Source organism: Phyllobates terribilis, unplaced genomic scaffold (assembly GCF_046119375.1).
Source record: "Phyllobates terribilis strain yellow unplaced genomic scaffold, ASM4611937v1 Scaffold_3__8_contigs__length_932513732, whole genome shotgun sequence".
Classification (NCBI taxonomy): Eukaryota; Metazoa; Chordata; class Amphibia; order Anura; family Dendrobatidae; genus Phyllobates; species Phyllobates terribilis.
The window spans coordinates 169,157,496-169,184,855 of record NW_027362763.1 but is presented as its reverse complement, the minus strand read 5'-3'; the positions used below and the strand labels follow the sequence as shown (position 1 = coordinate 169,184,855).

Genomic DNA, 27,360 nt, shown 5'->3' with positions numbered 1-27,360 from the left:
TGAAGCTAATATGCTTTGGTGACAAACCCGACAATGCTGAAGAGTTGGGGACAGCTCTGAAACAGCAGGCAGATTTGTGGCTCACACCGCTGAACCTACAGCCAGGCATGGTCGTGTGTGACAATGACCGGAACCTGGTGGCAGCTCTGAGGTGAGGCTAGCTCACACACGTACCATGCCTGGCCCATGTGCTTAGCCTCGTGATTCAGCAGTTTTTCAAATTCTACCTGGAGCTGCTGGATCTGCTTGTTAAAGTACTTTGCCTGTGCGCCCATTTTAGAAAGTCACCTACAGCTTCCGCCGCCCTTGTTGAGTACCAGCATCAACAAGGCCATCGGTATTCTGTTCAGACTCCACACATAAGACCTCAGGAGTGGACATGGATGTCTGACATATGTACCATCCTCCAAAACTTTGAGGACTCCACCAAGATGGTGAGCGGCGATGACGCCATAATTAGTGTCACTATCCAGCTTCTCTGTCTTCTGAAACGCTCTCTGCTCACAATCAAAGAGGATGCATTGCAGGCGGAGCATGATGAGATGGAGCAAGGAACCATACAGGGTGATTACACACAGCCCAGCCTCATCTCATCCCAACGTGGATTGGGTGACAATGAGGAAGAGGAGGAGGAAGAACAGGAGCTAGTTACCTGCACAACTGTCATACCGTCTGTTCAGCGTGGATGGCCTGAGGACAGAGAGGAGGAGGAGAGCATGGACAGTCGTCCTCTTGGTGAGGACATGGAAGTCTTGCCTGTTTGCAGTCTGGCACGCATGGCTGAGTTTATGTTACGGTGTCTTTCCCATGACCCTTGCGTTCTCAAAATTTTGGATGACAATCATTATTGGTTGGTGACACTTCTAGACGCACACTACAAGGAGAACTTTCTGTCTGTTATTCCTGATGCGGACAGGTCTACAAAAATGGGGCCGTACCAGAAGACCCTTGTTGCGGAACTATTAAAAAAATTCCCATCTGAAAACGCTGGTGGCAGAGGTCATAGTTCGTTGGACAACCAAAGACTACAGGCAAGAGAGACACAACTCCAATCCAACAGAGGCAGGGGAACACTGTCAAAGTTCTGGGAGAATTTTCTCAGCCCCTCCCATCGCACAGGCCCTGAGGTGCGGGGTTCTCTCACAAGGAGTGAAAAGTTTGGGAAGATGCTGAGGGAGTACCTTGCTGACCGTACCAACGTCCTCCGTGATTCCTCTGTGCCTTATAATTATTGGGTATCTAAGTTGGACTGAACTGGCTCTCTATGCCTTGGAGATCCTTGCCTGCTAGCGTTCTATCAGAGCAGGTTTTTAGTGCCGCTGGTGGAATTATAACTGATAAGCACATCCGCCTGTCAACTGAAAATGCTGACAGGCTAGCTCTTATAAAAATTAACAAGGACTGGATTTGGCCAGACTTCTCAACACCACCGAATGATAGCAGCGTAACATAAACTCAAATCCAGTGTCTTATTTTGGGAGGTGTATTCCCATGCACCTCTTCACACCCACACATGGGTATATGCTTCCTGATTTTGGCTATTTGCTCTTGTCCTCTTCCTTCTCCTCATCCTCCACCACCATATCACCAGCGTGACCGTGGTCCGTGATGCAACACCTCCATAATTTTTTTTAAAGGGTGTTTATAATGCCCGTAAAAAAAAAATTGTATACAGTATGTTCATGTATACCCCCCAGGGGTAAATGTTTGTCATCCCATACACTTCGTGCATGGGAATTACAAGTATAGGAGACCCGCTCCTTTCTAATGGGAATATTTTTTCATGAGACCCTCTACGCCTCTTCCAAGGGGCATTGGAGTGCCTCCCAATATTTGGCAGCCCTTGCATTCACTGCATAGGCCAACACTATGGGAGACCCACTTCCTAATAATGGGAACATTTTTTCATGAGGCAGTCTACGTCTTTTCCAAGGGGCATTGGAGTGCCTCCCAATTTTTGGTAGCCCTTGCATTCACTGCATAGGCCAACACTATGGGAGTCCCACTTCCTAATAATGGGGACATTTTTTTTCAGGAGGCCCTCCTCTATGTCTCTTCCAAGGGGCCATGGAGTAGGTCCAAATTTTGGCAGCACTTGCATTCACTGCATAGGAAAATAGTATGGGAGACCCACTTCCTAATAATGGGAACATTGTTTTCAGGAGGCCCTCTTCTAAGTCTCTTCTAAGGGATATTGGGGTGCGTCCAAATTTTCAAAGGGGTATTGGGGTGCGTCCAAATTTTGGGCAGCCCTGACACTCACAACATACGCAATAACAGTATAGGAGACCCACTCTTTAGTAATGGAAACAACAAAGCATAGCCGGCTGATGGCTCTCTAAGAATAGTGAGGGCCGACTGCTGGCCCTTTAAGAATAGTAAATGCCGCCTGATGGCCCTATAAAAATAGGCTTTGTGACTTTCAGAGTCCCTCCTTCATAAATGAAATGGGATGTGTCTGATCATGTCTCACACACCACATGGCCAGATAAGGTTGTAAAATATTAAAATGACATTTCCCGGTGAATGCATTTGTCACGATTGAAAGCAATACAAAAGTGCAAAAACGCATCAAAAACGCTACTTGTGAAAATAGCCTATGGTGTGGAGGAGTATTTTTGTTTTTGTTTATTTATTTTGCCTTATATACAAGTCATTACCCTGGAAAGGATGTTCCTAAACATATTTTCCCGGAAAATCCATTTTAGTTTTGCTTTTGTATGTTTTATTGTGAGTCCGTTAAAGTGGCGTAATACCTCTCACAACATTGTTGACAGCAGTGACCTGGGAGTCAGAATAACTTCCAGAGGTCTTCCCCATGCTGTTCCCATGCCATTTGAGCACTGTTCCCATCGATTTGGGCAATTTTTAGACCGCCGAGGGGAGCCGCCTGAAAAATGCTCGAGTTTCCCATAGACTTACATTTGGCTCGTTGCTCGAGTCGAGCACTCGAGCATCCCAATTTGCTCGACCCGAGCAACGAGCACCCGAGCATTTTAGTGCTCGCCCAATACTACAAGTCACCTCTACCCCTCAATTTTGGTTTAGCAGCCATGAACCATTTGACAGACTCTTTGATTAATTTCTGTACTCAGCTCTTGCAGCAATTTTAGTTTCGCAGCAGATTTCACTTGTTTCTAAATGAATTTCAATATCACCAATGATGAATCATTTCAGCTTCTGCGAAATGTGGTCTATATAGAATAACGGAGGTCAATGCAGGAGCACCCATCTCAGTTCTGCTAGGTGAGGAATCAAAGAATAACATGAAAAAGCTTTCATTACCTTTTAAGCAGAGACATACAATTACGGGAAACAATCAGAAGATAGGGACCACAGCCAAATATTCTATAATCATTCTGCTTATTAATAGAAATAAAATAGCTACGATCTCCCAGCTCACATCTACCAGTTGGTTAACATTTTCACTGCCTGTCCGTACATTAAAAGGGAGCTTTAAGACTTTCAGTGGAAGCATTTGTACTCAAACGCTGGTGCCAGGATGGCCTAAAGATCCATTTGTCTATCAACTATATGGAAGTTACTATATTTTACGTTTCAGTGGAAATTTAAACTAATTTATCAAAAGTCCATTCCAGCAGAGGATGACTATCTAAAGCTTCTAGTACACTGTATGCTGTCCTCAGTATGTTGGGACCTACATATGTATACAGTGAAGGACATAGAAGATGGCCCCTGTGCAAGAGCAATATATGTGTCCGTTGCAGTCCAATAGCTCATCAAATACACAATTCTTCTTGCTTTGGAGGTGGAAATGGGCCACCTTAATTCTTGAGGCACTATGTGTCTGTCCCAATGATATTGCCTACATGGCCTGGGGCATGATTAGGGCAGAGGGGCATCCTGACATGGGAGAGGAACAGAAACTGGTTTAGGGAAAGTGGTGTAGTAGAGAGAGAATATGATTGGATAGAGGGTGTATCGCATAGGGCAGATCGGGTCTAATACGTTGCTGTGTCAGGGGTTTTGCTAATTTCGGTTGGAAGACGATTCCTAAAGATTTATGGGAACTTTGATTGGTTTAGGGTTATGTCCAGGCATAACCTCGTGGACGTAGACAAAATAAATAGTTTGTTTTTGTATAACCAGCTGGCCGTAGGTTCCATAAGGGGTGATTCATTCGCAGTGATGGTTAAGATTATTCTGCCTCAGTCTGAGTGGGGTGGCTGAGAAGAATTTGACTAATCTTCTATTTCTAAGACGTATACAAAGAGGAAGGCAACGATATAATGTTACCATTGGTCAAATATTTAAAAATGTTACATATTTTTGTTCGTATTTATTGGTGATGCAGTCCAAGTTTTGATCGGCTATTACATGTTTCATATGTTAATACAGTAATTATTCATAAAACGGCTGCTGTGGTCATTTAGACCCAGTTGCATGTAGTCAGTGTCTTTATTCCATGAAGAAGGTGGTGGGCAGTATTAAGTTCTGACTGAGGCAAGCGGAGAATCCCTCTTCTATTGTCAAGGCGAACCAGCATGTTAATTAGATTAATAGTTTAAACTTTACTATTTTACATGCTGACTATGTTATAGGGTTACTGGTGCAGGCTGGTTCTGTTATAGGGTTACTGGTTCAGGCTGGTTCTGTTATAGGGTTACTGGTGCAGGCTGGTTCTGTTATAGGGTTACTGGTGCAGGCTGGTTCTGTTATAGGGTTACTGGTGCAGGCTGGCTCTGTTATAGGGTTGCTGGTGTGGGCTGGCTCTGTTATAGGGTAACTGGTGTAGACTGGCTCTGTTATAGGGTTACTGGTGCAGGCTGGTTCTGTTATAGGGTTACTTGTGCAGGCTGGCTCTGTTATAGGGTTGCTGGTGTGGGCTGGCTCTGTTATAGGGTAACTGGTGTAGACTGGCTCTGTTATAGGGTTACTGGTGCAGGCTGGCTCTGTTATATGGTTACTGGTGTAGGCTGGCTCTGGTATAGGGTTACTGGTGCAGGCTGGCTCTGGTATAGGGTTAATGGTGTAGGCTGGCTCTGGTATAGGGTTACTGCTGTAGGCTGGCTCTGGTATAGGGTTACTAGTGCAGGCTGGCTCTGTTATAGGGTTAATGGTGTAGGCTGGCTCTGGTATGGGGTTACTAGTATAGACTGGCTCTGTTATAGGGTTACTGGTGTAGGCTGGCTCTGTTATAGGGTTACTGGTGTAGGCTGGCTCTAGTATAGGGTTGCCGGTGTAGGCTGGCTCTGTTATAGGGTTACTGGTGTAGACTGGCTCTGTTATAGGGTTAATGGTGTAGGCTGGCTCTGTCATAGGGTTACTGGTGTAGGCTGCCTCTAGTATAGGGTTACTGGTGCAGGCTTGCTCTGGTATAGGGTTACTGGAGCAGGCTGGCTCTGTTATAGCGTTAATGGTGTAGGCTGGCTCTGTTATAGGGTTACTGGTGCAAGCTGGCTCTGTTATAGCATTAATGGTGTAGGCTGGCTCTGGTAAGGGTTACTGGTGTAGGCTGGCTCTGGTATAGGGTTACTGGTATAGGCTGGCTCTGTTATAGGGTTGCTGGTGTGGGCTGGCTCTGTTATAGGGTTGCTGGTGTGGGCTGGATCTGTTATAGGGTTACTGGTGTAGGCTGGCTCTGTTATAGGGTTACTGGTGTAGGCTGGCACTGGTATAGGGTTACTGGTGCAGGTTGGCTCTGTTATAGGGTTACTGGTATAGGCTGGCTCTGTTATAGGGTTGCTGGTGTGGGCTGGCTCTGTTATAGGGTTGCTGGTGTGGGCTGGATCTGTTATAGGGTTTCTGGTGTAGGCTGGCTCTGTTATAGGGTTACTGGTGTAGGCTGGCTCTGGTATAGGGTTACTGGTGCAGGTTGGCTCTGTTATAGGGTTAATGGTGTAGGCTGGCTCTGGTATAGGGTTAATGGTGTAGGCTGGCTCTAGTATAGGGTTACTGCTGTAGGCTGTCTCTGGTATAGGGTTACTAGTACACGCTGGCTCTGTTATAGGGTTAATGGTGTAGGCTGGCTCTGTTATAGGGTTGCTGGTATGGGCTGGCTCTGTTATAGGGTTACTGGTGTAGGCTGGCTCTGTTATAGGGTTACTGGTGTAGGCTGGCTCTGTTATAGGGTAACTGGTATAGGCTGGCTCTGTTATAGGGTTGCTGGTGTAGGCTGGCTCTGTTACAGGGTTACTGGTGCAGGCTGGCTCTGTTATAGGGTTACTGGTGTAGGCTGGCTCTGGTATAGGGTTTACTGGTGCAGGCTGGCTCTGTTATGGGGTTGCTGGTGTGGGCTGGCTCTGTTATAGGGTTACTGGTGTAGGCTGGCTCTGGTATAGGGTTACTGGTGCAGGTTGGCTCTGTTATAGGGTTAATGGTGTAGGCTGGCTCTGGTATAGGGTTAATGGTGTAGGCTGGCTCTAGTATAGGGTTACTGCTGTAGGCTGTCTCTGGTATAGGGTTACTAGTACACGCTGGCTCTGTTATAGGGTTAATGGTGTAGGCTGGCTCTGTTATAGGGTTGCTGGTATGGGCTGGCTCTGTTATAGGGTTACTGGTGTAGGCTGGCTCTGTTATAGGGTTACTGGTGTAGGCTGGCTCTGTTATAGGGTAACTGGTATAGGCTGGCTCTGTTATAGGGTTGCTGGTGTAGGCTGGCTCTGTTACAGGGTTACTGGTGCAGGCTGGCTCTGTTATAGGGTTACTGGTGTAGGCTGGCTCTGGTATAGGGTTTACTGGTGCAGGCTGGCTCTGTTATGGGGTTGCTGGTGTGGGCTGGCTCTGTTATAGGGTTACTGGTGTAGACTGGCTCTGTTATAGGGTTACTGGGGCAGGCTGGCTCTGTTATATGGTTACTGGTGTAGGCTGGCTCTGGTATAGGGTTACTGGTGCAGGCTGTCTCTGGTATAGGGTTAATGGTGTAGGCTGGCTCTGGTATAGGGTTACTGCTGTAGGCTGGCTCTGTTATAGGGTTAATGGTGTAGGCTGGCTCTGCTATAGGGTTACTGGTGTAGGCTGGCTCTGGTATGGGGTTAATGGTGTAGGCTGGCTCTGGTATAGGGTTACTAGTGCAGGCTGGCTCTGTTATAGGGTTAATGGTGTAGGCTGGTTCTGGTATAGGGTTACTAGTATAGACTGGCTCTGTTATTGGGTTACTGGTGTAGGCTGGCTCTGTTATAGGGTTACTGGTGTAGGTTGGCTCTGGTATAGGGTTGCAGGTGTAGGCTGGCTCTGTTATAGGGTTACTGGTGCAGGCTTGCTCTGGTATAGGGTTACTGGAGCAGGCTGGCTCTGTTATAGCGTTAATGGTGTAGGCTGGCTCTGTTATAGGGTTACTGGTGCAAGCTGGCTCTGTTATAGCATTAATGGTGTAGGCTGGCTCTGGTAAGGATTACTGGTGTAGGCTGGCTCTGGTATAGGGTTACTGGTATAGGCTGGCTCTGTTATAGGGTTGCTGGTGTGGGCTGGCTCTGTTATAGGGTTGCTGGTGTGGGCTGGATCTGTTATAGGGTTACTGGTGTAGGCTGGCTCTGTTATAGGGTTACTGGTGTAGGCTGGCACTGGTATAGGGTTACTGGTGCAGGTTGGCTCTGTTATAGGGTTACTGGTATAGGCTGGCTCTGTTATAGGGTTGCTGGTGTGGGCTGGCTCTGTTATAGGGTTGCTGGTGTGGGCTGGATCTGTTATAGGGTTTCTGGTGTAGGCTGGCTCTGTTATAGGGTTACTGGTGTAGGCTGGCTCTGGTATAGGGTTACTGGTGCAGGTTGGCTCTGTTATAGGGTTAATGGTGTAGGCTGGCTCTGGTATAGGGTTAATGGTGTAGGCTGGCTCTAGTATAGGGTTACTGCTGTAGGCTGTCTCTGGTATAGGGTTACTAGTACACGCTGGCTCTGTTATAGGGTTAATGGTGTAGGCTGGCTCTGTTATAGGGTTGCTGGTATGGGCTGGCTCTGTTATAGGGTTACTGGTGTAGGCTGGCTCTGTTATAGGGTTACTGGTGTAGGCTGGCTCTGTTATAGGGTAACTGGTATAGGCTGGCTCTGTTATAGGGTTGCTGGTGTAGGCTGGCTCTGTTACAGGGTTACTGGTGCAGGCTGGCTCTGTTATAGGGTTACTGGTGTAGGCTGGCTCTGGTATAGGGTTTACTGGTGCAGGCTGGCTCTGTTATGGGGTTGCTGGTGTGGGCTGGCTCTGTTATAGGGTTACTGGTGTAGACTGGCTCTGTTATAGGGTTACTGGGGCAGGCTGGCTCTGTTATATGGTTACTGGTGTAGGCTGGCTCTGGTATAGGGTTACTGGTGCAGGCTGTCTCTGGTATAGGGTTAATGGTGTAGGCTGGCTCTGGTATAGGGTTACTGCTGTAGGCTGGCTCTGTTATATGGTTAATGGTGTAGGCTGGCTCTGCTATAGGGTTACTGGTGTAGGCTGGCTCTGGTATGGGGTTAATGGTGTAGGCTGGCTCTGGTATAGGGTTACTAGTGCAGGCTGGCTCTGTTATAGGGTTAATGGTGTAGGCTGGTTCTGGTATAGGGTTACTAGTATAGACTGGCTCTGTTATTGGGTTACTGGTGTAGGCTGGCTCTGTTATAGGGTTACTGGTGTAGGTTGGCTCTGGTATAGGGTTGCCGGTGTAGGCTGGCTCTGTTATAGGGTTACTGGTGTAGGCTGGCTCTGTTATAGGGTTAATGGTGTAGGCTGGTTCTGTTATAGGGTTACTGGTGTAGGCTGGCTCTGTTATAGGGTTACTGGTGTAGGCTGGCTCTGTCATAGGGTTACTGGTATAGGCTGGCTCTAGTATAGGGCTACTGGTGTAGGCTGGCTCTGGTATAGGGTTACTGGAGCAGGCTGGCTCTGTTATAGCGTTAATGGTGTAGGCTGGCTCTGTTATAGGGTTACTGGTGCAGGTTGGCTCTGTTATAGCATTTATGGTGTAGGCTGGCTCTGGTATAGGGTTACTGGTGTAGGCTGGCTCTGGTATAGAGTTACTGGTATAGGCTGGCTCCGTTATAGGGTTGCTGGTGTGGGCTGGCTCTGTTATAGGGTTACTGGTGTAGGCTGGCTCTGGTATACAGTTACTGGTATAGGCTGGCTCTGTTATAGGGTTGCTGGTGTGGGCTGGCTCTGTTATAGGGTTGCTGGTGTAGGCTAGTTCTGTTATAGGGTTACTGGTGTAGGCTGGCTCTAGTATAGGGTTACTGGTGTAGGCTTGCTCTGGTATAGGGTTACTGGTGCAGGTTGGCTCTGTTATAGGGTTAATGGTATAGGTTGGCTCTGGTATAGGGTTACTGGTGTAGGCTGGCTCTGGTATAGGGTTACTGGTATAGGCTGGCTCTGTTATAGGGGTGCTGGTATGGGCTGGCTCTGTTATAGGGTTGCTGGTGTAGGCTAGCTCTGTTATAGGGTTACTGGTGTAGGCTGGCTCTGTTATAGGGTTGCTGGTGTGGGCTGGCTCTGTTATAGGGTTGCTGGTGTAGGCTGCCTCTGTTATAGGGTTACTGGTGTAGGCTGGCTCTGTTATAGGGTTACTGGTGCAGGTTGGCTCTGTTACATGGTTTGGTACATGTTGAGTATTATAGGGTTTCTGTTTTAGGCTGGCTTTGTTATAGGGTTACTGGTGTAATCTGGCTCTGCTATAGTAGTTTTGGTATAGGCTGGCTCTGGTATAGGGTTACTGGTGTAGGCTGGCTCTGTTATAGGGTTGCTGGTGTGGTCTGGCTCTGTTATAGGGTTGCTGGTGTAGGCTGGCTTTGTTATAGGGTTGCTGGTGTAGGCTAGCTCTGTTATAGGGTTACTGGTGTAGGCTGGCTCTGTTATAGGGTTGCTGGTGTGGGCTGGCTCTGTTATAGGGTTGCTGGTGTAGGCTGGCTCTTTTATATGGTTGCTGCTGTGGGCTGGCTTTGTTATAGGGTTGCTGGTGTAGGCTAGCTCTGTTATAGGGTTGCTAGTGTAGGCTAGCTCTGTTATAGGGTTACTGGTGTTGGCTGGCTCTGTTATAGGCTTGCTGGTGTGGGCTGGCTCTGTTACATGGTTACTGGTGCAGGCTGGCTCTGTTATAGGGTTGCTGGTGTAGGCTGGCTCTTTTATATGGTTGCTGGTGTGGGCTGGCTTTGTTATAGGGTTACTGGTGTAGGCTAGCTCTGTTATAGGGTTACTGGTGTGGGCTGGCTCTGTTATAGGGTTGCTGGTGTGGGCTGGCTCTGTTACATGGTTACTGGTGCAGGCTGGCTCTGTTATAGGGTTGCTGGTGTAGGCTTGCTCTGTTATAGGGTTACTGGTGCAGGCTGGCTCTGTTATAGGGTTGCTGGTGTAGGCTGGCTCTGTTATAGGGTTACTGGTGTAGGGTGGCTCTGTTATAGGGTTACTGGTGCTGGTTGGCTCTGTTACATGGTTTGGTACAGGTTGACTGTTATAGGGTTTTTGTTTTAGGCTGGCTTTGTTATAGGGTTACTGGTGTAATCTGGCTCTTCTATAGCAGTTTTGGTGCAGGCTAATTCTGTTATAGAGTTACTATTGTAGCCCGGCTCTGTTACAGGGCTGTTGGTACAGGCTGACTCTATTATAGGGTTTATGTTTTAGGCTGGCTGTGTCATAGGATTACTATTTCAGATTGGTTCTGTCTTAGGCAAGCTTTGTTATAGAGTTGCTGTTAAAGGCTCTTTTATAGTGTTACTCTTATAGACTGGCTGTAATATAGTGTTACTGTTTTATGCTGGCTCTGATATCGTTAGTTTCTGGTATTCGGTTCGTACATGTTTGTTCGTCACAGATTTGTTACAGATTTGCTGTGCGGATTCTGCACTTCAAATCCTCAGCAATTTACATTGCAGTACAAATAAATGGGACTTGCAAAATCCCATTCACACATTGCAGAAAAAAAATGCTTGAAAATACAGCATGATGCAGATTTCAAGTCTGTGGCATGCTCATTCTTGTTCACATTTTTATTGCAGATTTCACCCTATGTAAGGCATTTAAATGGAGAAGGGTGAAATCCGCAACCAAATCCAATTCTGTCTGTGATTTTCTCGCAGATTTGTGATCAAGTCTGTAGCTGATTTTTCCTGCAACATGTGAACATAGCCTTACTTTTACATGTTGGCTCTAGTATAAGGTTACAAGAGCATACTGGCCATGTTGTACAATCACCATAGCTCCCAACCATCCCGGATTCTGCGGGACTGTCTCGATACGTCAGGGCTTTGTCCTGGCTTTTATTACTCACCACTCTTCAACGTCTTCATCGCACAATAGCTCCTACTCCTCCTCTCTCTGCACTGACATAAATTAATTTATAATATTCACAAATTCTTCTCCTGTGATCAAGCTTCCCCAGGACTTGAACTCACATCTCCATGGTTGAGGGCAGCAGCTCTAGCTGTTAGCCATAGCCCATAATTATAAATACAGGATAATTTGGTACTCTTGAGCTGTATTGCAGGCAGTGAACCCAGAAGCAGATTATACCTGTACATTGTATACAGCAGTGAATTTCTTTTTACTTGTATACTGAGGTGAGTAAAGCAAGTCTTTTTGTCTTTTTAGTGAGTCTTTCTAGATATCGAACTCACAACCTTCAACAATACAGGCAGGAGCTAAAGCTACTGAGCCAAAGTCTCTGGTGATGTCTTGCTGAGAATTTTGTATACTTGATCTGTATTGCAGGCTCTGACTCCACAGGCAGATTATATAGAGATACATCTGTGCATAGCAGTGTATTTTTATGTCTCTGTTTTCTAGAAGGAGATAAAAGAGATTTTTTTTCTTCCTATTAAATTGCTAAAATATAATGAAAAACAATTACAATCATGTCAGTTTTATTTTTTCTTTAAATAATAAACATCACAAATCAGCAAATAACACGGACATATTTGGCGTTCCTGTAATTGTAACAATCCGCAGAACACAGCGATCAGATTATTTACGGAAATCGGTAAATGGCGTAAAAAAATTGCGTGATTGATATATTTTCTCTATTAAACCCTTAAAAATGTAATAAAAATGTAAGGCTGAGGCCGTGACCACATGCATTGTAAATACTGCCTTATTACTATTGCTTTTTTTCTGCAGGCGTCATCAAAACGTGACGCAATTTAGTTTATCTGTATTCCCCTATATTTGATTAGCTTTTTTGGTGCAGATGTGAATCCTTGTTTTTAATTCTTTTTTAATAGTACAGAAAAGCATTGATTCTGCACTTAAAAATCCAGCGGCTTTTTTTTTCCCTGCAATTCTTCCAGGCTGCACATAGAAGCCTATAAAGAAAAAATGCACCGAGATCTTTAGGCGCACCGAAGGCGGAGATTCACATCCACTTTGCTTGGACATTTAGACTGTGTTCACATGTAGCATAAATGCTGAATTATTTCTGCAGCATTTTTTTGCACAGAAATTCTGCTATGTTTACCTGTCCAAGCCACGTGGATGTGATTTCATGAAAACTGCGTCCCTTGTGCGTCTAAAGATGCTGCTGAACTGTGCGGTTTTGGCGTTTTTTTTTCTCTAGACGCTTTTATGTAAATAACAGCAATTACTTTTTTAAGTGCAGAATTAAAGCTTTTCTGTACTATAAAAAGCACTTAAAAATGCAACTTCACATCTGCAGCAAAAACATCAAATAAGTCGAAAAGGCATAAAAATGAAGCAAAAATGCAGTAATCAAAGAAGATTGTTAATGTGTAGTTTGGTGCGGATCCTGAAGAGAAAAATCACAGTATTTACTATATGCTACGTGTGAATACGGCCTTACAGACAGAAAAAAGACAGATGTCGTATAGTTAAGCTACATAAAGATGAGAACGTTCTGGCGGCTCCGACTGTCAATGAAGGACAAATAATAAACCTATAGGTCTCAACAAGAGATGAGAAGGACCCACAGATGACGTTGTGCCGGTCCTGGCTAATTAAGAGCTGTGCCGGATACGCCGGATTGTAAGAGGTTCATGACTTTGATTAGATTTTTTTCCTTTTAATATGTAATGCGTTTCAATGACGGTGCGGGGACCAGTTATTTTTTAAAGTGACTCGCGAACTAGAAAAGTCTGGGGACCTTGGAACTGGATGTTTTTATCCCCTGTACCTAGCAGAAAATAATACAAGGGATGATATTAGCAGTAATGGTAACATTGTAACTTTTGCTTTGATTTACAATGTGCTTACTGAAGCTCCAATTGTCATGCACCGACTCACTAGCCAATCTGCAATTCAGTAAAGAGAACCATTTATCACGTCTGACAGCTTTTATCTGGACACGTAAATCCCAGACTAATATAACATTATAAATGGAGCTGTGGTAAAACCCTGCTCTGCTCACACCTGCTGCCTCTCACCCTGTAATAAAGACGGAAGAGATGGAAGAGCGGAGAGCTATGTCGCTACACAAAGGAGAATGTGAAGACTTGTTTTACTACTGTACAATTTTATTATGTGAAATGCCATTTATTTGGTGCACATTAGGCTGATGTCAGATGTCCAGCTAATCTTCTTCCGTAGGAAACCTTTGTCGCATTATTATTGCTTTCCCCGGCTGTTCTTGCTTAGTTTACTCCAGTCTACAACGTATGTCGTTGTCAGGTCCATCACCACATTGTGTGATTTATGTAGTCACAGAGCGGCACAATTACAATGTTTTCCATTATGTCCATAGAATTGAATTCTCTTGAAAATGTTACCTGCTTCATTCTTGTGCTACTGCTTTACCCAAAGCTACAAGAATAAAGTTCATATAAAGTCTTGTAGGTAATGGCCGGTGGTGTAACTTGAAGCTTGTAGGCCCCAATGCAAAATCGCCAACAGAGCCCACAGCTATCACTGGTATTTAATAGTAATGGTATTTTCCTATGGGACAAAGGGACCTTTGGTGCGATTATAACCCCTGCACCTATTATAGTTATGTCACTGGAAATGATGACATATATGCAACATAAACACTGCTGTGATCAAACCTCTCCACCATATTATTCAATCATAGACAAGACAATTCATCACATTTAATGTATCCATCCTACTATATGTACCATGGACTGAAATTCTTAACCTCTTCTCCACATAGCCATTTTACATTTTTTTTGGTAACTTTAATTTATTCCTCTTTGTTTTCTAAATGCCATAACCTATTTTTTGACCAATGTAGCCACATGAGTGCTTTTTAATTGCACCATTTCATTTGATATATAATATACTGGAACACTTGGTGACATGAAAAAAACATCAATTTTGCTGGCTACCTTTATTCTGCAGGTTAGTACAGTTATGGATGGCATCAGTGTACAATCCGATTGCTGTCCATGTTTAACATTGCAAAGTATAGGAGAAGCTTTGTAATTTAATTCTTTCTTGATCCATATCGAAAAAACACTAATGAATGATGGTAAAAATGAACAGACAAAAAACACACAAATGGAAAACATTGATGACACCGGTACTGGTTTTTCATGTATGTGTTTTATATGAAGGTGTGAAATAGGGCTTAGTACTATCAACCTGAACTCATCGTAGAAGTGGATTGTAACCTGGTAGTAATCAACAGCCCATTTATTAACACAGTGCACTTATAGACTTTTCATGCTTTGTAAAAGAAAAGAAATGGTCCAAAAATTATCCATATCTTTTCGGAACAAATTAAATTCTGTCAAAGACTTTATTAACATAGAGAAGCCTATCGAAATGACTAAAAAAAGTGTTCCCTGGAGCTTACTGCCGTTTTGAAAAAAAGAAATCAAAATTCCCAAAAATGGGTTAGTTTAAAATAAAAGCCACAAAAAAAGTGCTGTTTTTTGTTTTTCTATCATGGCCCTAATGACTTAAAAACAATATATGACTGTGGCATTTTTTTGCTGAAAAAAAACAATGAAAAAATTGTCAGACAAAATACAAGAAAAAACAGCATTTTTTTTTCATAAAACACTCTGTCTTGAAATTACCCTAATTGTCCACACTGATTGCCATCAAGAATATGAATTATCAACTTAGAACCCTTTCTTTTCCAAAAGCGATTTTCTAGAAGATTGATGGATGTTAAAATGGATGTAGGTAAATGTATCAATGTGGAATTTCATCTTGCGTATCAACCTGATAAAGTACTAGTAAAATATGATATTTCATAATCTAAAACATTTCAACAAACGAGAAGAAAAAGTTCTAGTACTGTGTCCGCCAGTTGAACAAGTAGACATTAGGAAAACCAGTGAAGCCTAGTTTAAAAGCCATTTTTTGAGATATCAGAGTGCTTCTACAGGTTAAAGCGCATGATTTCCTTCACTGTCCGTAACAAATTGATGAAAGATTAGTTAATTGGATATGTAAATGAATACAATATAATTTACAGTGATTGCACAGGCTAATGAGGATGTCTATCTCACTATCTGTTTTACAATTAGTGGGGGGAATCTATACTCAGTGATTGTCTTATCCTAATGTCAGTAATTAGGCCTTCAGCTTGATGGGAATCATTAAAAGAAACATCTTACCGCAGGGCTGATGTTCTACTAAAATCTTAAGTGTTACTCTCATGAAGCACATAACCATTAGATGTGTGTCCATCTGTCCGGGACACTGCTGGGAAAAGTGCTTGATCAATTAGCAGGTATCACTAATTTCGCACACATTGGCTGAGCATTACAGGATTGGCTATTAGCTGGTAAATGGTGCTGTTTAGAGAAATGGACCAAATGAAGTCATGAACCATAATTACGTGATGATTCCTAAATATGCCCGTCAATAGGGCACATGTATAATGCACGTCCATGGGCTCTGTTTCTAAGATTAGTGAAAATGCTGTTCTTAGCAGAAAAGGTTGGGACATTTAAAGTTTCTGAACTATTTTAAACTATGCGAGGAATGAATGAAAATTGGTTTAGAGGTTTTAGCCTGAGCAGGATACATAATGATAATGCCTTTAAAGTGCTATGCAATATGATGGCCCTATATAAGTAAGTAAAATAAATATGTGATAAGTCTGAAATCCTATTTGCTGCTACTAGAAATATATTAATTAAAGAGTTTGTCCAAGAGTTTAATATTTATGGCCTATTTTTAGGATAGGTTATCGATGTCTGATCGGTGGGGGTTTGACACCCGGCTCCCCAGCTGGTCAGCTATTCCCAGTGTCGGCGCTGGCCAGGACTGCTCAGTTACGGAGCTGCACAGAGCAGCTCCGTCTACTGTTTATTGGCTTCATCAGGGTACTGAACATCCGCCCCCTCTTGGATGTGTATGTGCAGTACACAGCTGCGGCCACTAATCCATCAATGAAGCCATGCAGTTTCGTTATTGAGCAACTACGGCTGCCACCAAAACCGGGAACAGCTGGTCGTCGTGGGTGCCAGGTGTCGCACCCCCACCAATCAGACATTAATGACCTATCCTAAGGATAGGCTCTCAATGTTAAAGTCCCAAACAACCCCCTTTAAGGGATTGTATCAAGATTACAAGTCTTCGCCTTTCTGAAACTTGTCGATGTGCTGTACTTCCACCAATCACAAGAATGGTGGTGAAGAGTCTGGTGTTTGTATGGCATGGCAAGGGGTCCCCGATGGCCTACCTAGATGGTAGGAGAAGTTTTTGTGAGTACAAAGAGTTACTTCCTAATTAGCATTAGTCAGCAGTTTGGAGTAATAATGGGCAGTCCATCTCTCCTTGGTGATCTGGATCACTTGATTCTGATCACCAAAGAGAGACAGTTCTTTTCGATCCTAAGTGGATCTCTCTTTAATATGTGTTCACCCCACATTTAAGATGAAACTAACACAGATAAAACCCAACCCACCTGCTTTTAAAACGCTACCTAACTGCAGCCAGCCAATGAAATGGCTGTGTAGGTGGAGTTTCGGCAGGGTGAGCTGAGTTTTGGCTGCTGAACACCTTCATTTTACCCCCAGTGAGAGCCATTCACAGACTTTAGTGGCTCTCACTTGGGGTGCAGGCTCCCATTGTTAACAGCAGGGAGCAAGCTCTTTGTACTAGATTGTTCATGAATGACCCATCACTAGTTTGGAGTGAACAGAGTAAAAGAGAAAGACAAGAATTTAGCCCCAAGCCGACTGTGTGTGCAATGAAGGAGATTTTTGTGGTGGCAAGCCTGCATTTGTAAGTGGACTGGTGGCAGTCTGGATTTTAATACAGCCAGATTATCTTCATCTAGAAAGTGGAACAGCCAGAAGGAGAGATCAGATGTTGTGAGTTCAGCCAGGAGCCCACAAGGTAGATCTTTGAGTTTTTGGAGACCTTAGACAGTTAGAGAAGTGGGACTGATGAAGCAGCGTGTAGGCAGGACCTGGGAATATAGGGAACAGATACTGAACTTTCCAGACTGAGTCACAGGTACCACGCAGAGGGGAAGGACAGAAATTGAGAATTCAAGCCAGGCATGTCATATCGCTGAAATGTGAACAAATTATGTTCCGCCACGTGAAACTGATATTTTTATGCCTCTATGTATAACAGAAGAAGTGAAATACAAGTTTTATACCTGCCACCTACTGTACATATGTTCCATCAGTTTCAAAAGTAAAGTTCACTTTATTTTGCAAAATGGACTGAATTATTTTTTGTGAATGCATAACATCTGCGGTTCCTGATACATCTGAGGGACTGCAGCAGTAGTGAAAAACATCAACACCAGAGTCAGTGGTCACGAGTCACGACTCACAACAGAATTCCTCAGCCTATGCAACCCTTACAATTGGTACATGTTACCGAAATTAAAAGTGCTTATTGACTTCTGTGATTGATGATTAGCATTCCTTGCAGGCATTTTAAAGCTCTGGTCCACTGCTTGACAGTCCCTTCTTAAAGGGAATCTGTCAGCTAGTTTTTTTTACTTCATCTGAGAGCAGCATAATGTAGGCAAAGAGACCCTGAATCCAGTGATGTATCACTTGGATTACTGGGTGCAACAGTTCTCACACAATCAGAGCTTTTAGATTTAGAATGTAGCAGAGCTGAGAAAGCTAACCCCACCCACACCAGGCTCTCCATGTACAAAGTCCATAGACAGTGAGGTGCTTCTCACAGGAGAAGCACCTCACTGTAGTTCAGAAATGTTAATCTTTTAGTGATAACTCTTTCACAGTTAGTAAACAACAGCATGCACTTTGACAAGTGACACATCCCTGAATTCCGTGTTTCAACCTCTATCTCCTGCTGTCTTCAGATTACATAGCAAAACCTGCTGACAGATTCCCTTTAACTGCTTAAAGGGGTTGTCACATAATACATACCTACAGTACCGGCAACATTCCTCCATTGTTAGTGCTGCAGTACCAGGAGGTCACGTGATATTGTTATGTGCGCCTGTCTGGGAGCTGAGCATCTGGGTTTTTTATGCTATGTTCAACACTTAAGCAGTTCTGAAGGCATTGCACAGTAGTGGATATCCACTTTAATAACCTGCATTAAAGGACCATTTCAAGTCTTTGAGGCCATTTTCACGCATTCATATTTGATGAGTATTTTATATCAGTATTTGTAAGCTAAAATCTGTAGTGGGTAAAAAATGCAGAAGTGGTTGTTCCACTCCTGACTTTGGCTTACAAATACTGATGTTCCATAAATTTTAAGTTTTAGAATAGTAATTTAAAAAAATTAGTATAACAAAGCATATACTATATATGGGGAACTCAGTCGCTCTCCAGCTCTGGTAGAACTTCCAGTGACTATTACAATTCCTAACCTGTATGATAAGATGTGTTGAGTAATCTTGTGAAATGTTTCCATTCCTTACAGGCAAGCCAGTCATGATAATTACAGAGTATATGGAAAATGGCTCCTTAGATTCATTTTTAAAGGTAAGGACAAGAAACCTAGTTTTGTGTTGAGTTTATGGTTGGTGTCTAAAAATTATCCTTATGATGTTGATCATATTGCAGTCGCAAATGTATTCTGATTGTATTGTAGCAACAATAGGGGGCTGGCCAAAGAGAGAACTAGAATATCCTTTAGTGGTCCAGAGTTCTGATACAATAATTGTCTCACAAGTTCCATTTGGAGGTGACTTTGGATATACTCACTTGTCAATAAACCTGTACATAAGGTGGTTATTCACAACAGAAGAACTGTCACCAAAGCCGCTGATTTTGGAGATATTGACTAATTATTTAATGTGTATGGTAATGTTCCGTAAAAGATCATAGGCACGCATGATCGAACCAAGAGTGCCCTTGTATGCAGGGTTGGGAGGGAAAACAGTGGGCTTTTCAGCGAATAGTTATAAAAGCTACATGGCCACCTTTACTGATTGTGCCAAAACATTAGGAAAACTGGTAATGTGGAAGAGCAAACTTATAAATTGACTTGTAAGAAAACTATTAATTATGTATGCGATAGTCATACCTCAGTCGTAATCGAGGACAATAAAATTTTTGAAGGACACCGAAAACTCAGCCAGAGCTGCTGCCTCAGCGTATTCAGATAAGGTTCCTAGAATCTTTTTCATAGCAGCCAGGTTTGCCTAAAACCAAGGTTTAATTATCACTTATTTCAGATATGTTTTAAATTACGATTCTGCAATCACATTTGCATTGTAAAAGATTAGTGACCCCTTTCCATTTTTAATCTTCGTCCCCATAGACCGCTCATCACTGCTGCATAAAAATGTACATATGTAAAGTATCTGGCTCTGTCAGCTGTAAAATATATTTGTATACAACTCCCGGGTATTGCTCATATTTTGTGATATTGTGCCAGATTGTAATTGTATAGGGATACATTTATCCGATTCAACAGAGCTGAGTTTATCTGTTTGAACAATTCATAATAATTATATGATATATCAGGGGTCCTCAAACTTTTTAAACAGGGGGCCAGTTCACTGTCCCTCAGACCATTGGCGGGCCGGAATATAGTTTTTAAAAAAAACTATGAACAAATTCCTATGCACCCTGCACATATATTATTTTGAAGTAAAAAAAACAATACAGGAACAAATACATTATTTAAAATGAAGAACAAGTAAAGTTAAATCAACCGGTATTTCAATAGGTAGGTAACTGTACCCAATAGGCAGCATAGGTCCCCAATAGGCAGGTAAATGTCCCCAATAGGCAGCATAGTTCCCCAATAGGCAGGTAAATATCCCCAATAGGCAGGTAAATGTCCCCAATAAGCAGCATAGGTCCCCTAGGCAGCATAGGTCCTCAATGGGCAGGTAAATGTTCCCAATAGGCAGGCTGTTTCCCCCTTATAATGCCATATGCAGGCTGTTCCCCCCTTATAATGCCCCATGCAGGATGTTCCCCCCTTATAATGCCCCATGCTGGATGCCACCCCCCATATAATGCCCCATGCAGGATGTCTCTTTCTCACACCATATAATGCCCCATGCAAGATATCACTCCCCTGTCTATATAATGCCCCATGCAGGATGTCCCTTTCTCCCCCCATATAATGCCCCATGCATGATGTCACCCCCCATATCATGCCCCATGCAGGATGTCACCCCCCATATAATGCCCCATGCAGGATGTCAACCCCCCATATAATGCCGCATGCAGGATATCACTCCCCTGTCTTTATAATGCCCTATGCAGCATGTCACCCCACCATATAATGCCCCATGCAGGATTTCACCCCCGTATCATGCCCCATGCAGGATGTCACCCCCATATTATACCCCATGCAGGAGGTCCCTTTCTCCCCCATATAATGCCCCATGCAGGATGTCCCCCCCAATATAATGCCCCATACAGGATGTCACCCCCCATATTATACCCCATGCAGGATGTCACCCCCCCATATAATGACCTATGCCTCCATACATTAAAAAAAAAAATCCAATACTCACCTCACTTCTCACTTGCTGCCGCTGCTGCTGCTCTGCTCTGGTCTGGACTCCAGCGTTGCGGTGGCGTTGTCCTGCTCTGCGCTGCCTGTGACGGCACTTGGGAGGGCGCGGTGTAAAGACGTCACCGCGCCCTCTGACCTGAGATGTCACAGGAAGCACAGAGCAGGAAGACAGCGGATCTGCGGAGGCACGGGGAGAGGTAAGTATCCGCCTGCCGGGGCCCTGTGCAAGCGGGAGGGAGCGGGCGCTGACACCGCTCTCCTCTCCTCCGCCCATAGCCCGGCGGGCCGGATAAAAGTCCTCCGCGGGCCGCATGTGGCCCGCGGGCCGTAGTTTGAGGACTCCTGTGATATATCTATCCAAAATTAGAGCAAGTGTAACAAATTCAGTGCTGCTGTCAAGAATGGCTTCCCCAAATACAGTAATATTGCCCCTTAACCCCTTCATGACATATGAAATACCTGTACATCATATCTCATGTCCCCGACTTTGATGCGGATTCGCATGACTGATGTAATCATCCACCATGTGCTTTTAGCAGCCCAGGTCAATCTTCCCTGTGCCCCTCGCACACTATACCACTGCTGCTACATCATCATTATGCACTTGAGTGACTTGAACAATAACATTATATATCTATTAGCAAAAGCAACAAAGAACTATCCAGGTGTCTTCCTACAAGTGTAGGAATGTTACAAATGTCATTCTCCCTCTGTATCATTCACCTTTCCTTTTGTTCCTATTGTCAGGTTTAGCGATCTCAGAACCCCCCAAGATGTGTTTCATCTTCTAGTTTTAATTGTGTAGTTTTAATAACATTTGATTTTTCTCCTCTTATCCTGCTCTAGCAGGGATTGAAATCCAGGTTAATGCTAAAATCAATTCCAAGTAATTAGCTCACTATTCGTCCATGTCCTCCCCCTAAATTTCCTGGAGAAAAGAGGCACGGGGTTGGTAAAATCCCCTGTGTTACCTCAGGCAGCTTAAGATTTGGAGATAGCAGAATAATGGAAGCGTTTGCTACAGGTGGTTAATCAAATAAAAATGAAAACAGGAATTAGGTGCGGAGCAGTCTGCTCATCTTGTCATTGATAGAACTTATTATATGCTTAAGTCTTAGAAACATGTTTGCCTTTGTTGAAGAGCTGCGCTTTGTCATTGTCACTGGCTTTCCTGGTTTGCTAATAGAGTATGGTCCTGAGCATTGGACCCCCTCTATGACTCCCAAATACCCTATTAGGCCGCATGAAGGTAAGTTACTGTCAGACAATTCTTTTTCGATTTTTCTTATTTTTGTATTTATTTTTGTGCTGTTTATACAGTTGTCAACAGATATTACAGTGTCATTGCATATCAAACATGCTGCAAAGACACAAAATGTTAATAAATATATTAAAAACAATTCAAGATTGAATCCTATCCTGTTTGCATTTTTCATCACTGTCCTGCATGTCCTACATATTGTATTCTAATATCAGGGTCATTAAGGAAAGGATTGGGCAGACAAAGTGGCATGGGGGTCACCACTGTGTGCCTTCTTTAGGTTGCCAAACCCTGCACTTAGGTAGGAACGTTTCCTTTTAGGAAATAGGGATTGATTAGGGCCAGAAAGGCATTACCTGCTTGATATATCTGGGTTATTAACAACTCTGGCATCTTTTTATCCCTTCCTAATATACTGCTTGCCATTATGGGAAGGGATAGAAAGATGCCAGAGATGTTGATAACCCAGATATACCAAGGAGGGAATGCCTTTCTGGCCCTAATCAATCCCTGTTTCCTAAAAGGAAAACATTCCTACCTGACTGGTATTAGAGCTGATTATCTTTGTGAGGCAAAACATTTCACTGCCCTTTTTTAAGCAATATTTTACCTCAAATAAAGAATCATCTGTATTCCCATGCTGTCCTGTCTGTATACTCTTTTGCTTCCTCCCCTGCCCAGGAGTTGCGGTATGATCAGACCATGTCCCTGTATGGTCAGACACAGCCATTACACACAGCAGGGGCACATTTATAAGATTATCTCAGCACAGGGACATTTTATTTAAACACATCCAAACGTAGAAATTATTATTATTCCAAGATCTATTGATTAAAATATTGTTTAAAATTAACTTTCTTAGTGGGAAAACCCCTTTAATGATACCATATTATATTGTTCTTGTAAACCACTTTCTTAAAGGATTGATATCAGTTAGAGAATCTCATTTGGAATGTATACAAGTTATATATCCCTTATTTCCTCAGTGGCAAAAATGAATTGAATTGGTATCCTTAACGAAGTTTTTAATACGTAATATTAAAAGAAAAATGTTAAAGTTTTTTTTTATAGAGCTTTTAATAAACATATAAATAGACCAAGAGCTATGTGAATAATGGCAGTGCACAATAGTAAGTATCATGCAAAATACAATTTTATTAAGGTTCAAAACTTTACTCTGCTTAGAAATACAGTTAAAAAGTAACTGTTAGAACCTTGCTCTTAGGTTTTTTTTCCTTTGCTGGTCACATGACCTTGTTGGCCTATTTAATCCTGCTCCGCCCTTCTGGCTTTGCTGGACTTCATTGTATATCTACTTTCTAGCTAGCCTGTGCTCTGTGTCTTGCTCTGTTAGTTTGCTTGGTCTACTGACCTCTATGTTCTATATATTTTGTTTGTTCGTCTGTCTGCTACTATTTCTGTTAGGAGGTGTCCCATATTCCTCCCAGTCCTTAGTACTTGTAGGGATTCCTTCCCCACATCTATAGGTCTCCGTACAGACTAGCTTAGGACTTTAGCAGGTCTGATCGCAGGATCAGGTTCCCTGTTACATCGTAGGGATTAAGCTGAGTTCTATCGTAGGGACAGATCTCCTCTCTTTCCTTAGCTCTGGTAGCAGAACATAACAGTAAGTCCAGCCAGCAAATTCTCTAAGGAAAGATTTTTCTGTTCCATCATGGTGTCGGTTCAGGATTTGGTTCATCGCCTGCAGGGACTCTCTCTGGAGGTGGCCGAGCTCCGTCAGCACGTGAGTAACTGTCCTGGAGCACATTTCTTGGAGCCTAAGGTATGTTTGCCGGATTTATTTTTTGGTGAACACCGAGAATTTTTTTCATTCAAAAATGCTTGCTTATTGTATTTTCGTTTGAGACCTAAGTCCTCTGGGGATGAATCCCAGCGCGTAGGGTTCATAATGTCACTTTTGCGCAAAGAGCCTCAGGAGTGGGCCTTTTCTTTGCAACCTAGTGATACATGCTTCAGATCAGTGGATAGTTTTTTTTCTGCTTTGGGACTATTATATGATGATCCTGACCGTGTCGCATCAGCTGAGACTGAGTTGAGACGTTTAAAACAAGGATCAGGTAATGTGGAAAAATATTGTACTCATTTCCGTCGTTGGTCTACTCAAACAGGGTGGAACAATTCTGCTCTGAAAAGTGTATTTCTTGCTGGGCTCAGTGAAAGGGTTAAAGACCTGCTAATTGCTTATCCTACACCTGAAGATTTGCAACAGGCTATGCAATTAGCTATACGGGTGGATAGAAGACTGCGTGCAAGGGTTAATGAGAGCAAATCCTCTGCTATGTCAGTTTCTGGTTATGAGAATGTGTGTACTTACAGTGGTGAACCGATGGAGATTGGATCGGTGGCACCTCGCTCTCAAGAAAAAGACCGTCGATTTTTTGAAGGCTTGTGTTTCTATTGCGGAAAATCTGGTCATTTGATTAAAGGCTGTGAGCTTCGTATGAAGAAAGAAAAAAAAATGGTCAGTCATGCCCGTATTGCCTGTTTAAATTCCAAGGGTGTATTTTTATCTGCTTCCACGATTGCTCAGGAAAAATTAATGGAATTTCGGGTGTTTGTCGATTGTGGGTCTACTCTGAATGTTATTGATGGGGGATTCGTGGAAAGACTCAATTTAAAACCTGAACCTTTATCATCCCCCATTGCTCTGGTTTCTGTGGATGGTTCCCCTTTGAAGAATATTACTCTCAAGGTCTGTGAATTTCCTCTCACTATTAATGGTGTTCACCATGAGAAATTGGATTTGGTAGTGTTGAATAACTTGCCTTCTCCAGTAATATTGGGATTGCCCTGGTTAAAATTTCACAATCCTGTACTGGATTGGTCTACCAGTGAAATTAAATCCTGGAGCCATAAATGTTATGACAAGTGTTGTAATGGGCGTATTGCAGCTTTGGATAGGGGAGAATTGCCTGTTCCTATTCAGGATTTTTGGAGAGTTTTTTCTGAGAAGGAATCGCAGGTTTTGCCTCCCCATAGAGACTATGATTGTTCTATTGAATTTGTCCCTGGAGCGACTCTTCCTAAAAGTCGTTTATTTAACCTTACTATTCCTGAGAGGAAGGCTTTGGAGGAATACATACAGACAAGTTTGGCCGCTGGTCACATTAGGCCCTCTAAGTCTCCTGTGGCGGTTGGATTTTTTTTTGTAAAAAAAAAGGACGGCGGTTTACGTCCTTGTCTGGATTTTCGTGAGATTAACAAAATTACTGTACGCAATCCTTACCCACTGCCATTGATTCCTGATCTGTTTAACCAGTTAATGGGGGCCAAGTGGTTCTCTAAAATTGACCTTAAGGGGGCATACAATCTGTTGCGCATGAAGGAGGGTGACGAATGGAAGACTGCTTTTAACACTCCTGTGGGTCATTTTGAGAATCTGGTTATGCCTTTTGGTCTTACTAATGCTCCTGCATTTTTTCAGAATCTGATTAATGACATCCTTAGACCTTTGATCGGTAAAAATGTGGTTGTGTATTTGGATGACATTTTGATTTATTCGCCGGATCTGGAGTCTCATTGGCGGAGCGTGCGTGAGGTATTACAGTTATTAATGGACAATTCGCTTTTTGCTAAGCTGGAGAAATGTGAGTTCGCTGTACAGAGAATTAGTTTTTTGGGCTACATTATCTCCAGCAAAGGTTTTGAGATGGATCCGGTTAAGGTTCAGGCTGTGCAGGAATGGCCTAGGCCTATTGGTTTGAAATCGATACAGAGGTTTTTGGGTTTCGCCAATTACTATAGAAAATTCATAAAAAAATTTTCTAGTATTGTCAAACCTCTGACTGATCTCACCAGGAAAGGTGCTGATGCGGTTCAGTGGTCTTCTGAGGCCATTGAAGCTTTTGTGTATCTCAAGGAGAGGTTCACCTCTGCTCCCATCCTTATGCAGCCTGATGTTACTAGGCCGTTTTTGGTTGAGGTTGATGCTTCCTCTGTGGGGGTTGGCGCAGTATTGTCTCAGGATAACGGGGATGGATTACATCCCTGTGCCTTTTTTTCCAAAAAATTTTCGGAGACTGAACTGAATTACGATATTGGTAATCGGGAATTATTGGCTATTAAACTCGCATTTGAACACTGGCGCCACTTCTTGGAAGGTGCGGAATTTCCCGTTCAGGTTCTTACGGATCATAAAAATCTGATATATCTTGATGCTGCCAAGCGCCTGAATGCCCGTCAGGCTAGGTGGGCACTGTTTTTCTCGCGGTTTAATTTCTCCGTTACTTACATCCCTGGTACTAAGAATGTTAAGGCGGATGCCTTGTCTCGCAGTTTTTCTCCCATAGTCGGTGCTGAGAAAGAGGAGAACATTTTACAAGAAGGTGTTGTGATAGCTGCTTTGGACTCCGTTTTGGAAAATGAGATTCTTAAAGCACAGGAGAATGCCCCTTCTAACACTCCTCATGGGAGGTTGTTTGTGCCTGGGACCTTTAGGAGAGATTTGTTTGTTGAGTGTCACGAATCTCGGTTGGCAGGTCATCCCGGAATCTCTGAGACCAAGAGACTGGTGGGTCGCAGTTTTTGGTGGCCTGGATGGCAGAAGGAAGTCATTAAGTGGGTGCGTCAATGTACTATATGTGCTAGATCTAAGTCCTCACATACTCCTTCTGCGGGGTTGCTTTGTCCTTTGGAGGTTCCCAGTGCTCCTTGGACACATTTGGCTATGGACTTTATAACTGACCTTCCCCCCTCTGAGGGTTTTACTGTCATCTGGGTGGTCGTGGACCGTTTTAGCAAGATGTGTCACTTGGTTCCTTTCGTCAAACTGCCCTGCGCTAAAACTCTCGCTAAGGCCTTTGTCAAGGAAATTGTCAGACTTCATGGCGTTCCTACTGACATTGTTTCTGATAGGAGTCCTCAGTTCGTGGCTCGTTTTTGGCGTGCCTTTTGTGATAGGTTGGGAGTTCATTTGTCGTTCTCGTCCGGATATCATCCTGAATCTAATGGCCAGACAGAAAGGAAAAACCAGGATGTTGAGCAGTTCTTGCGTTGTTTTGTGGCAGACAATCAAGAGGGGTGGTCTGAGTTTCTGCCACTTGCTGAATTTGCTCTGAACAATCATACATCTTCTTCTGCTGGTTGTTCGCCTTTTTTTTGTTGTTCTGGGAGATATCCATCGTTTGGGTCGTTCTCCAAGTTGGGATCTGCCGTGCCTGAGGAGGAGAATTTTTCCGGTGATTTGGAGAGAGTTTGGACGGATGTGCGTGGTAATCTTCAGGAGGCCAACAGAAAATCTAAAGACTACTTTGATAGGAAACGACAGGAGGTTTTGTTCGCTGTTGGTGACATGGTTTGGTTGTCCTCTAGGAATCTGCGGTTGAGGATTCCTT

At 43.4% G+C, this 27,360-nt stretch overlaps 1 protein-coding gene across 5 annotated transcripts in view; it reads left to right on the top strand.

Annotated features, from left to right (window-relative positions):
• The window catches only part of LOC141258951 (ephrin type-A receptor 3-like), a 349,962-nt gene that overhangs the window by 283,464 nt on the left and 39,138 nt on the right, over positions 1-27,360 (top strand). For all 5 annotated transcript variants that reach the window (XM_073674263.1, XM_073674264.1, XM_073674261.1 and 2 more), the window contains one exon: positions 18,685-18,746. In XM_073674263.1, coding sequence (XP_073530364.1) covers positions 18,685-18,746 — 62 coding nt within the window. The remainder of the gene's footprint in view (positions 1-18,684; positions 18,747-27,360) is intronic.